This window comes from Anabrus simplex, chromosome 8 (assembly GCF_040414725.1).
Source record: "Anabrus simplex isolate iqAnaSimp1 chromosome 8, ASM4041472v1, whole genome shotgun sequence".
Lineage (NCBI taxonomy): Eukaryota > Metazoa > Arthropoda > Insecta > Orthoptera > Tettigoniidae > Anabrus > Anabrus simplex.
In genome coordinates, this window is record NC_090272.1 from 157,683,616 (window position 1) to 157,697,674 (window position 14,059).

The 14,059-nt window shown below is 38.2% G+C and overlaps 1 protein-coding gene across 1 annotated transcript in view; it reads left to right on the top strand.

Moving 5' to 3' along the window:
- Positions 1 to 14,059, top strand: part of LOC136879348 (uncharacterized) — a 115,379-nt gene that overhangs the window by 57,285 nt on the left and 44,035 nt on the right. Inside the window, exons 6-7 of the mRNA XM_067153163.2 lie at positions 5,313 to 5,712; positions 13,464 to 13,651. Coding sequence (XP_067009264.2) covers positions 5,313 to 5,712; positions 13,464 to 13,651 — 588 coding nt within the window. The remainder of the gene's footprint in view (positions 1 to 5,312; positions 5,713 to 13,463; positions 13,652 to 14,059) is intronic.

Consider the following 14,059-nt stretch of genomic DNA (forward strand, 5'->3'; position numbering starts at 1 on the left):
TCTATATTGATGACAATAATTCTTTCACTATGCTGGTCATAGTAGCTTACCTGCTACCCTATTTTCTTATTCATTATTAAACCAACTCCTGCATTTCCCCTGTTTGATTTTGTGTTGATAATTTGGTAGTTGCCTGACCAAAATTCCTGTTCTTCCTGTAAAATGTACTTCACTTATATCAACTACACCTAACTTTAGTCTATCCATCTCCCTTTTCAGATTCTCTAATGTACCACAACGATTCAGACTTCTATCATTCCACGCTCCGACTCACAGAATGTCAGTATCCATCTTCCTGATGATCGCCCCCTCTCGTGTAGTCCCCGCCTGGAGATCCAAATGGGGGACTAGTTTATCTCCAGAATATTTTACCTGGGAATAAGCCATCATCTGTACATCATTCATACAGGGAGAGCTGCATGTCCACGGGAGTTAGTTACGGCTGTAGTTTCCTGTTGTTTTCAGCCATGTAGCAGTATCAACACATCTAAGCTATGTTGAGTATTATTACAAGGCCATATCATTCAATCATCCAGACTGCTGCCCTTGTAACTTCCCATAATTATAATGCTTGCCTGATCATATGTACTTCTCATTCGTCTAATTTCTGCCACTAACTTCTCAAAAAATTCATTCTGCACAAATGGGGAGCTCAAAGGTAGATTATATGTAAAATCTATAAATATTTCATTCCTCCAGTTGACCCTATCTAATATGCTTATCCAGATTAATTCATTAAACTTACATTCTAAGAGTTGTATTCTATATTTTAAGTTGTCTTTGGTTACCACCAAAATTCTGCCCTGTATCCTTCCTCTATTGGATCTCCTTGATCCATATTGACTCCATACAATACACCCTTCTATAGGTCTTTCTTGTAATCAGACCAAGTTTCTACAAGTCCAAGGATGTCCATTTCTTCCAGTAGTCCTTTAAAGCCTTCGTTACCTATTTTGTTCCATATTCTTTCAATATTAACATAAGATACCTATAACTCTAGTTATTTTTTTACTTCCGTGTTCCACTTAACTCCCTGACTTACTTCTTGTCATTCTAGATCTTTCCACTTCCATTATACTCCCCTCAGGGGAGCAAATAACGTCCTTCCCAGATAGTTCTTTTGTGATTTTTACTCTACTACCTGAACCCATTCCCTCCTGAAAAAAGTCTTTTAGACTCGCTGACTTATGCCTCGAAGTGTCCTCAGCTCCTCCACACAGCCCCGCTGTTGACATCCGGCTCGCCTCATTGTTTCTCCCCCTGTTATTTGATTCCACTGGAAGATCTGACGTAGACCGTTGAATCACCTGTCCAGGGTTATCAACACCAGCACTGAACGTAGACTCAGGAATCCCTTGTGTCATCACTCCTACACCATGCACTTCCGCTGATGACCCAAACTGCTTACTTCGTTCTTTGAAAATATCGACCAGATCACTGACCATCCACTTTCCCGCCCAAGTATCTCCTATCACATGAAGTGGTTTCCCGTAGATTTGACTTTCTTGTTTGTCGTAAATGGAATTGTAGAACTCTTTGCTCGTGCAGGCTTTTTCTGTCTATATCCCTTTTTATCCAATCCTTGCTGCCCTTCAAGTTCCTCGCACTATTCAAAATTTGGCTTGCCATTAGTAAAGAAACAAACTTAACTCTAACAGGTCTTCTTTACCTATTCTTTCCCATCCTATACAAATCATCTATATCCCTTTTAGTACAGTCAACGCCTAAATTCTCTCTCATTAGCTTTATGACTGAGTTCATCAATTCCATCGTGGACTCTCCTCTCATTTCCTCCAGGCCATAAATCATAATATTTCTTCTCTTTTTCTCCTCAGCTCTTCTGCTATCGCGCCATTGAAGTACCTGAACTTGTTCTTCTAGCGCCTTTATCCTCTGATTTAGTATCGCTCTTTCTTCTTTGTCTTCTCTTATATTCTCCTTTATTTCTGTTAGTTCTTTGGTTGTGATGTGCTTCATATTGTTAATTTGTTGATACTGCACCTCGAACATTTCTTTGGTCTGGTCAGTCTGAGAAGCATCGCGCACAACTTCCTTGATTTTCTCCATATCTTCCCATGTCAGTGGGCCTGGGTTCATCTCAATGCATCCAATGACTAACAGAGTAGTCACTATAGCTGCAACCATCAACAGTTCTGTCAGTCCTATTCTTTTATTAATTCCTAATTTGCACTCCGTCTTGCTCAACTTGACCCAGCTGTGCCATTGCCCTATCGCACTCCTATACTGCTGCATTGTTACACCCATCCTGTTTTCTCTGCACTTCCGGATTGTTACCATGCACATCTGCTCACTAGCTCAGCAAAGACTGGTTGAGTTAATAGGTGCCCCTCTTTTACAGAGACATTCAAGATTCTATGGTTGATTTATAGAATGAAATGAACACCACCATTTTTAAGAATAGTTTCAAAACACTCTCCTGCAAAATCTCTCACTTAAAAAGTGTGCAGTAGTGCTACATGTCTCACAATACCATTCCAGGATAAAACTAAAGAACCCAACAAAAAACCTGAACCCATTTGAAATAAATGCAGTGTTGTTGCAGATAATAAAAGAAGCTAAAATTGGCAAATGAGATGCTCTTGAGGAAATGGCACAAGTTTGTGGTCATGAGGTTTCAAGTTTATTACCATACCAGATAGACAGAAAATCCAGAAAGATGATGGCCCTTGAATAAGGGTTACTGTAAAGTTATAGCTTCATAATTTTTCAAACAATTTTTAAATAATATTATGAATTAAAATGTCTATTACTTACTGAATCATTTTTTCAATTATTGCAAGTAATAAACTTCATTCTGGTTCCATATTAACTTCAAATATCTGTGATAAAATTCTAAAAGAATTCAATTATATTCGGTCCACCTATTCAATACACTTTTACCATTTATTAAAATAAGATAAAAATAAACCCAGCGACACACTTAAAAAACAAAAGAAAGAGAATACTAATTTTGTCACCTTCACTTTCAACAGCAATAACATATACCAAATCTCAAACATTTAAAAAAAACAGAACCTCAACGTCGTCTTTAGAACCAACAAAACTACTTCTAAACTTTTCTGTAACACAAACACACTTACCGGGAACAAATACAACAAACATTTGCAATCAGGATTCTACAAATTAATGTGTAACCAGTGCAATATCAGACAAACTGGGAGAAACTTTCATATCCGCTACAAAAACATGTTAACGCAGCTAAATACAAAAGATTTTCCGCCATGAGTGAACACATGAAAGATCACAATCACTCATTCTCCACCATAGATAAAGATCTAAATATCCTAAATGTAACCAAAAAGGTAACCTTTTTAAACATTTTGGAAAACATTTACATAAGCTTCGATCAAAAATCAAATTCCAGTCTTAACAAAATCCAAGAAAAAGCAAACATCCTGTTTGACACAATAATCGAGAAAGATTATAAGCAAAGCTCAATAAAATCTGTCACAACACGCATCACTGGTCTGTCCTCCCATAATTCCTCTCGCCCTCCCTCCCCTCACCCGCTGTTTCTCCCAGCCAACGCAACATCGGAACAGTTGCCAGTCAATGTGGAGGTCAACACCGATCCACCTGATCTACACAAGCATAGGGCTGGAGGAAAGAGGACGTGAGTACTATTTTGCAACTCCTCATACTATCCTTAACCTCTACCTTATTTTTCGTTCTCATACTCAGCTTTTTATTTCCACTTTCAGATCCTGGCTATACTTGTGTTCTCTGTGATGCAATCCAATGGATTTTTTTAAAACTTCACTCCTTTTTTCCAGGAACATAACATATTAGAACAACATCTAACCGTCTTCTCTATTTCTTAAGTATTTCCTCCAGCCAACCAATATTGTACTAAATATGGTTGGACCTATACTCACAACTTATTTTATCCAAGTTTGAATCCATGTACATTTTTAACAGTTTCCAGTGTACTTGTTGAACATCCACGTTTGAAGCCATATACATTTTTAACAGTTTCCAGTGTACTTGTTGAATATCCACGTTTGAAGCCATATACATTTTTAACAGTTTCCAGTGTACTTGTTGAATATATTTGTAATATAGAAGCTATGTGCATTTAAACATAAACTCCAATTGCATTTGTTGACTATATGTTATCTCGGATTTTTTTATGTATTGGTGTTTTTTGTTGTATGTCTTTCTTCTCTATTATTCTCTAAGCTAGGTCGAAACATGTCCAAGGTATTTTAAACAACTATGTAACCTTTAAATAGACCATTTAATGAATGGTAGAAGTGTATTGAATAGGTGGACCTAATATAATTGAATTCTTTTAGAATTTCATCATAGATATAATTTTTTCAAACTTTTCCCTAAAGAGGCTGCTATCCCTAAATAGAAACATTTTATTTCATTGTAATTTGTTGTGCTATATATATGCGGTGATTGACAATTTAGAGAGAGGGGCCCTGAGAATATTAGTAACAATTTCCTCTAGTTCCAAAATATTAATGCCAAAACTCCAAAAGAAGTTTATGCAGAATTTAGATACTGTACTACTCCTTGAACCATGGGAGCCCGCAAGGGGGGGAAAGGGGGGGCACTTGCCACCCCCTGGAATTCTAAAGATGTTGATGTTCAATTTTTTAATATAATACCAGATTATTTCATAAACTGAAATTACTGACAGTCATCTAGCATATGTTATAACTGGAAGTTTCTGTAAACAATTTAATGTTGATGATGTTATATTGGTTTTTATATTCAAGAAAATTGTTAATGTGCCCCTCCCTGGAAAAGATCCTGCGGGCGCCCCTGCCTTGAACCCCACTGAATTAGAGTGGGCACAACTCAAACAAAATGTGAGAAAAGAGAATGTGACTCCCTTATCAAACAGATACATTATATACTGTACCCAATAAATAATATATGAAATTACATACATAATAATGGAGATACATCTGTTACGTATGCCCTGTTTTACTGTTGCATAATCATGACGGTATCATTTCTTCATTTCCCAGTTACGGATGTATTAATACTATCACTAAGCTATGCACTGTTTATGGTTGACAGCTGTTGATTGTTGGTGGTGAGCAAGAACAAAGATGGATCACTTATGTTTGAAAAGCCAAATATTAACCTAATGAGTGGAACAACTATACAAGAACCATGTTCTTCATTTAAAAGGAGAAAGTTTCAAAATATTTGGTGATTTCTTTAATAATAAGTACAAAGGAGTTCTCACAAAGTATCTAAGAGGAAATTGAACAAGTTTTGCAGGAAAGATTATTTTCTGTACCCGATCATGTTACATTTTTTCTTTGTTTCAGACAAGGCTACCCACACCACCCTTAGGTTCGCTTGAACCTGTAGGATTTACACTCCAAAATGTGAATAAGTTGAATGAAATTCTTAATAATTCAGCTCTCTATGCTAAACATTTGGTAGCAAAGAGATCTGCTAAATCTAAAGAACTTGCACATAATGCAACAATAATGTTAGAAGGTTTGAGGGTAAAAGCAGAAAGGCTGCTGTGGCCAAGTCGCCCAACAACTCCTTTAGCAGAGGTGAGAGTTCGTCAAGGACTTCGATATCGTCTACGGGTGATTGGTGCTACTTGTCTGGTGTGCCCTGTTCGTCTTAGTATTGAGAGACACCGCTTAATAGTTATTGCCACTGATGGTACTCCTGTCCAGCCCGAGCCTGTGTCTTCTGTCGTGCTCTTGGCAGGTGAGATGAATACTTAGGTTTGAAATAGAATTTAAATTGTTAGACAACTAATAGGTTGTGTCCTAGTAAAATATGATCATTCAGCACAGGGGTTTTGAAAGTCAGTAAAACATGGTACTGTAATATGAACATATTGCATTTTAGTCTCTGAATCATCACTATTATTATTATTATTATTATTATTATTATTATTATTATTATTATTATTATTATTATTATTATTATTATTATTATTATTATTACGTTGTAATTTACATGGTTAAGTATAAGAAAGGGCCATGAGCACTCCTCAAGTAAAAATAAATAAAATAAATTAATAATCAGCCTCCATAGCATATCGGTTAATGTTATTAGCCGCCATCCTCGGGGACTCGGGTTCGATTTTCAGTACTGCCAGAAATTTAAGAATGACAGGAGGGCTGGCATATGGCAAAAATGGTACATGCAGCTCACCTCCAATGGGGGTGTGCCTGAAAAGAGCTGCACCACCTCGGGATGAGGACACGAGTTTGCAATATTGAATTCATTAGCCACTTCTGTACTTTGATTTATTAATTCAGAAGAACATTTTTGTAGCATGTCTTGCTGGTGTATAATAGTACAGTAAAACCCATGTAAACTGGAATGGAGATTTCTGGTTTACGAAGGATTGTGTTAAAAAAAAAAAAAAAAAAAAAAAAAAAAACTGTATTACTGTGAAAAAAGAAAAATATTCAAGCTCTTAAGTCTTTAGGCTTTTTCAATTGTGAAATTACCAGCGTTTTGCCCCAGTGCAGCAGTGGGCTCATCAGTTGGAATGCAGCACCTTTCCAAGACGCTGGCACTGTTATGCCGTTGACCCACTACTGCAAGCCTCCTATGTAGAACAATGCAGTGACGGTGCACTAGGGGAAGCATGTGCCTCCACTTGTATAAATGCCTGCCTTTGGCCTATATAAAAAAAATAAGGTTCCTAGAATGTTTTTGAATGAAAAATAGTTTACTTTTATCCTCTGAATCAACTTAAGTGTTTGCAGTCTTTCCTTGTTTCTAGCATATTATATTTAGAAGACATATTTTTCTGTATCACAAAAATACAGAATAAAACTGAATTTAAAAAACCACTGTTGTTCACAGTTTTACTCTACTCATTCTCCACTAAATTGCTTGTCAGCTCAAAACTGAGAATGAACCACAACTAGACTACCCTACAATGTACATGCAAGAGCAGTGTAAGAATTAACGGTAGACTATTTACAGCGAAGTAGGGTTAGAAACCTTCCAACCGGGCGAGTTGGCCATGCGGTTAGGAGCGTGCAGCTGTGAGCTCGCATCCGGGAGATAGTGGGTTCGAACCCCACTGTCGGCAGCCCTGAAGATGGTTTTCCGTTTTTTCCCATTTTCACACCAGGCAAATGCTGGGGCTGTACCTTAATTAAGGCCATGGTCGCTTCCTTCCCATTCCTACCTTTCCTGTCCCATCATTGCTATAAGACCAATTTGTGTCGATGCGATATAAAGAAACTAGCAAAAAAAATGAAACCTTTCATAATCTTCTGTAGCACTCTACCAAGAATACCATGGAATCTTCCAAGGTCCTTAAAGAAGACAATCACCAAGTATAAGGTTAATGACTTCTACAAGTCTGAGCTCTTAACCTAAAAAATAATGCCTTTGCTTGCTATCATCATTACAAAGTTGAAAATGATTCAATACTGTTTAAATTAATCAGTTTTTAACAGATTATTTACAGAAATGGTACCTCAAAATGGTTATGTTTCTATGTTAGGTAGTTTCCCTTTTAAAAGTATTCTTTAACATAGGAAATTCCTCCATTCAAAATCTGTTTTCCATTTTTATAGTTTTGTGGATTATAGATCTGATTTTAGTAGGTTTTACTGTAATAATAATAATAATAATAATAATAATAATAATAATAATAATAATAATAATAATAATAATAATAATAATAATAATAATAATAATAATAATAATAATACCCATGTGGGGATTTACCGGTTACCTCCATCGGGCGCGTCCCATTGGAATTGGGGAGGCTCGCTGGCTCTGCCACCAGCAGAGTCAGAGGGTAGTAGGGAAATAAAATACCACCATGAAAAAAAAAACTGGTCCCTTGCCAGGGTTACGGCGAAGACTGGTAAATGACCAGAAGCCAGAAAACATCTTGAGGCAACCTCTAGGGCTAACAACCCTAGTTGTAAAAGGATGGGTACCCGTCCAAAGCAAAGTCAAATCAAAAAGCATGATGGCACAACATTTCAAGAAACATACCCCAGGGGGTAAATCTTCGGATAAATCCCTCGTCGTGAACACCACGGCGCACGAGTCTCGTTTGGATTCTGGGGGAGACTCGACATCATGCAAGAGATGAGTCGGAGCGTCTCGGTGTACCCCGAAGAGTCAAAACCTCAGGCCAAAATCTAAAACCTTTCTAGCAACTTTCAACATAAATTCACTTACACAAACTGGCAAGCTGAAAACCCTCACCAAAGCTCTTCACGAAAATCAGATATCCATAATGGCCCTACAGGAAACAAGGTACCCAGATGAAGAGATTTTTGAATCCGAAGGCTACCGATTTTTCAAGAGCAAAGCGCAAAGAGGAATTCTCAATGGAGCTGTGATGCTTGGAACTGCGTTTGCTGTTAGAACCAAGATCCTTAAATCGGTTGCAAATTTCGAACCTGTGAATGACAGATTGTCTATACTCACAATTAAATGCGCAAACAAAACCTACGCCCTAGTTAACGTACATGCTCCTACAAACGATAAGAACAAGTCTGATCCAGACGAAGTTGATAATTTCTGGGACCTACTGGATGAAAAATTAAACAAAATCCCCAAACACCATGCCAAGCTTCTCTTGGGTGACTTCAATGCCCAACTAGGTCGTGAACAGAAGTACAAGAAAGTTATAGGAAATTACCCTGTTCACAAAAGAACCAATCCCAACGGCAAAAGACTGGTGTCCATTTGCGAAAATCACAACCTGCGGGTCATGCCGACCCACTTTCGCCATCTACCCAGAAAGCAAATGACTTGGCGTTCTCCCGTCCAAGCTCTCGGAGAGTTCCAAATTGATCATGTTGCAATCTCCAGGAGAAACAGCCCTGAGATTATGAATGACAAGGTAAAGAAAGGCATCAATGTGGCCTCAGATCATTATATCTCTCTTATCAAATTCAAACCAATTCCCGCAAACACAAGGAAGACAACCAAACAGATCACACACTTCGACAATGATAAACTTCGGCAAAGGGTCGAGGAGTTCCAGGAGAAGGCTAGACCAAATGACTGTGACTTTAACAACGCCAAAAGTCTCCTTGTTGAGGCCGCCAAAGACGTTGCAGAAATCAAGAGAAGCAAAAAGCATGCCTGGTGGAATAGTACCTGCGAATCAGTCCTCCAAGAAAGACTCAATGCGTGGAAACAGTACTACTCTACGAAATCAGAAAATGATTGGGAAACCTACAAAACCCAACGTGCCCAAGCAGCTAGGGTGTTCAGAACTGAGAAACGTAAATATGAAAAAACTGTCATTGAAAAGATAGAACAAAACTTTAGGAAGAATGAAAGCAGAGAGTACTACAGAGCCTTCAAATGCAAACTCACTGGCTATAAACCACCATCTCTATGCTTTGAGTGAAAGGACGGCACACTGGCGATGTCAAATGAAGAAAATTGCAGCATTCTGGCAGATTACTTCAAGAATTTACTTAATTGCTCTAAACCGCAAAGCGCCATTGAGACCAAGGAACCCTTACTCAGGTACCCAGATTCCAGACCACCCGACAGAGATGAGATCAAGCGCCATATTGCCCGTCTCAAAAATAACAAAGCGCCGGGGGAAGACTCTGTAGTAGCAGAACTATGGAAATATGCCCCAGAGGAATCACTTGATATCTTGCAAAAGCAAATAGAAGAAATTTGGAACAAGAAGACCCTACCCGAAGATTGGAAAATAGCTTTGATCCATCCATTACACAAAAAAGGCAGCATGAAGAACATCAACAACTACAGAGGAATATCTTTGCTACCCATGACTTACAAAATTCTATCACTTGCCATCCTGGAGCGTTTGGAAGCACAAGTCGAACATCAAATAGGTGAATACCAAGGAGGGTTCAGAAAAGGTCGCTCAACAGCTGAACAGATCCAAAATCTCAAAACGATCATCAGATATTGTACACTAAGGTCTAAGCAGTATGTGTCTGTCTTTGTGGACTTTAAGAAAGCGTACGATTCCATTGACCGGGAAGTCCTGCTAAACATCTTAAATGAATATGGAGTTGATTTGAAACTGCTGGCATTAATTAGAGCCACGCTGACCGATACAAAATCCAAGGTGAAGTTCCACGGATGTCTCTCGCATTCCTTTGACATCAAAACAGGAGTCCGACAAGGTGATGGGCTATCCCCGATACTCTTCAACTGTGTTCTTGAAATGATCTTCAGAACCTGGCGGCTGAGATTACAGGAAACCAACTACAGTCCATTGAGAATAGGCACAAAATCCAAGGGGATCGCAACAGACTTCTTTGCATTTTTGATGGTTATGAATTTCATGTTCTTGGTCCGTATTGAACAATATATAAGTAATAATAATAATAACTTAAATGTTTCCACCTTTGTAATCTTGTGAATATATTGTATTGAAAAGGTGGAAACATTTAAGTTATTATTATTATTACTTCTTTGCATTTGCCGATGATATTGCTGTTCTCTCAAACGACATAGAAACCGCTAGAGCTCAAGTTGAAATTTTAAAGGAAATTGCCGAACAAACTGGTTTGCAGATATCGTTTGAGAAGACGGAAGTAATGACTACTGTAACATCAAAGAGGCTCCACCAAAACTCCATACAAAATACGGGGACATCACCCGAGTAGACAAATTCAAATACCTGGGTGAGATCATCATGAAAAATGGACTGGACAAAGAAGCACTTCAGGAGCGAGTACGCAAACTGGAAATAGCCTACCAAACATCCCGCACAATCTTCTTCTTCTTCTTCTTCTTGCGTTACGGCCTCTGTAGGACCACGGACAGCTCCTTCACGGATTGCATTTTCTTCTTCTCCTCCCAGAACCTCTTCATCCTTTCTCTTCTTCTCTCCCGCTCTTCTTCCGAGATATTCAGTATCCTCTTCTCTTGTCTACTCCACTGGTGACTCTCAATCCTTTTCCTGTATCCATCCCTATCATTGATCTCTGGCATATTAGTCGGTATGTACTTGCTTTTCCAATTTTCCTTTTCTTCCACCTTGATCCCCAATTCTGACCAATCTTTCCGGAGTTCAACTACCCACTTGGTTCCTGTCTTTCCTCGTGTCCTCGCTGTTGTTTCCCATACTCTTTTCGTCATTCTATCCATATTCATCCTGATTACATGTCCCGCAAACCGTGCTCTTTTCAGTCTGATTTCTTCTGAGATTGTCCTCATGTTCCGGTATAGTTCTTCCCTGGGTCTCCTCATCCATCTCTCACCTCCTCTCTTAGGGCCTAGTATTTTCCTCAATATTTTTCTCTCTTCTTTCTCTAGTTGTTCCGCACCATTTCTTCCTAGTGCTATTGTCTCAGCAGCATATAATACAGCATTTCTCACCGTTGCCTTGTAATGTCTGATCTTTGCGTCTGTAGATATATTCTTTTTATTGTATATATCTCTGGTCATACAGAAGGCTGATCGCATCTTCTTTATCCTCTCTGTTATTCCCTCATTACTCCTATTCCTTCCTGTTATAAATTCTCCTAGGTACTTGAATTTGTCCACCTTTTGCACGGTGCCTTCCGGTGTTGTCCAATCCTCAGTGGTATTCAATGTCTTTGTCTTGTTGTAGGCGATCCTCAGTCCTACCCTTCCGGCTATATTGCTTAAGTTGTTGAGTTGTGTCTTTGCATCTTCTTCTGTCTCACTTACTATAGCTATGTCGTCCGCAAAGGCTAGACAATCTACAACAAAAAATGCCTTTCCCAAAACACCAAGATACGTCACTATGAAACAGTTCTGAAGCCAGTAGTTCTATATGCAGCCGAAACCCTGTCTCTAAATGCCAACAAAGGACTCCTTGAAGAACTGGAGAAAAGAGAACGCAAAATTGTGAGAGGAATCTTGGGATCAAAGTACAGAAATGAAATCCATCAAAAGGGATCTAACAAGGAAGTCTACAGCAAAATAGAGAAAATTACCGACACAATCAGAAAAAGACGGGCACGATTTTACGGTCATCTGAAAAGAATGGACGGAAGAAAGTAAACTAAAGAAATCTTTCACTTTCTTGATTCAAACCCCAAAACTACAATTCCCTGGTTTAGAAATACCAAAGAAGACCTGCAAGTGCTACATATCTCAGCTGAAGACGCCCTTAACAGAGATCTCTTCCGTAAGAAAATATTGACAAACGGGCTAAACCGAGACGAGCAACCGAAGAGAAGACACGGTGCCCCTTGGACAGAGGAGCGTAAGCAGGCCCACTCACAAAAAATGAGGGAAATTTGGGCTCTAAAGAACGCCAAGTTCAGTGTCAAATGCAACAAGACTTAACATGGTCCTTGATGGCCCCAGCGAATTATATATATATATATATATATATATAATAATAATAACAATATATGTTCAAAAGAAGGATCTAGATACACATGTGTACCATTTCCCAAATACGGGGGTCCTAGGGAATGCTTGAACTATCACACATTAGCTCTTATTTCACATATCAGTAATAATGACGGCTCGTTTGCAGACCAGTGTTTACTAAGACTTTTTTGCTTTTGGTATCGTGTACTTACAGCTGTTTCAATTTGCGCTATGAATTATGATACACTCTATATATGTACAGCACATACATACATACATACATACATACATACATACATACATACATACATACATACAATTTTATGCTCTATGCTGAAGTCATATTTTACATTTTAGAAGTATTAAACACCCTCCTGAAGAGCATTAAACTTATGTGTAGTGTATTAAGAAGTAAAAATTAAAATATTTATGTTTTTTTGAAAGGCATGCTCCCCTGTCACCTTATAGGTCAGCAATGGGAATGGAAATGCAAAGTTTAAAAAAATGGACAGAAAATTATTCACCACTTGAGAGTGCAACATAGAAAGTGACAAAAATATTCAACACAAGTAAAACGATTACTTAGAAGAATATTGCTGTTCCCTCAATCGTATAATCAAATATTCTTCTCTATGAGCATTGTACGCAGCACTCGGAGTATACTGGATGGAATGATAGAGCAGCGGCCAGCAATTGAGCACATCTTTTGTATAGAAGTAGGTATCTGATACAAAAGTATCATATATTATACCTACTACAAACAGTAGGGGATGTTGGGAGGCACTGGACAATGTCAGTTTAGAACTTGTAATGAAGGAATAAAGGTAACTTAGGAATGAAGCAGTGTGAATGAACAAGCTTACTGATGAGATCATGCAAGACAAATGCAGAGGGAAGGTGAGGGTAATGGTGGAGGAGAATGAGGTCATGCAAGACAAATGCAGAGGGAAGGTGAGGTAAACGGTGGAGGAGAATGAGGGAAGTCAAAGGAGCCTTGAGAAATTGTACTCATTTTAAGTATTGCATTATTCAAAACAAGAGGATCAGAAGCAATGGAAATGATGGTGCTTACCTTGAGCAGGAGACTATGAAGGCACTTAGTTCATTCACATAGAATTGTAGACTAAACACTGAAAGATTTGAACCTTTAATGAAAATATATATTATATATATTTCAGGAGAGCGCTATGATTTTGTTCTGGAAGCATCTCAGGAAATTGGTACATACTGGTTGCATCTACAAGGACTGGGTCCTTGTGCCATTGAGCGAATCCATCAGGTGGGAATCCTCAAGTACATTGGTTCCCCAGATGAAGAGCCAACCTCACCATTCCCTGGATATGGAGGATTCTTCCCAAATGAACAAGTAAGCTCAGTGGAATATCATTGTAAATACATGTTAAGCTTAATTTTAGATCAATATCCTTCTTTCATTTTGCACTTTGAAATTTCTGTGTGTTTTGTTTTGTTTATTCTTCTCTACTGTTATGTAAAATGGTATTACCGTTAATAAAGTATTAAAGTATTAAAGTATTAAAGACATTACTTTCATCTTTGGATGTAATTCGAATGTCACCACCTGTACACACCTGTACACCTGTACACCTGTACTGTAATTATAAAGTAGTTAAAACCTACTGAAATAGTTTAATTGTGTGTGTGTGTGTGATCCATTTAGTGCTAATTATATTTTGGTGTTTAGTGCTTGTTGGTAGAAATTGGGAGTAGTGATATTTATTTGAATTTTTTATCAAGTAGTTCAGTAGATTATGTT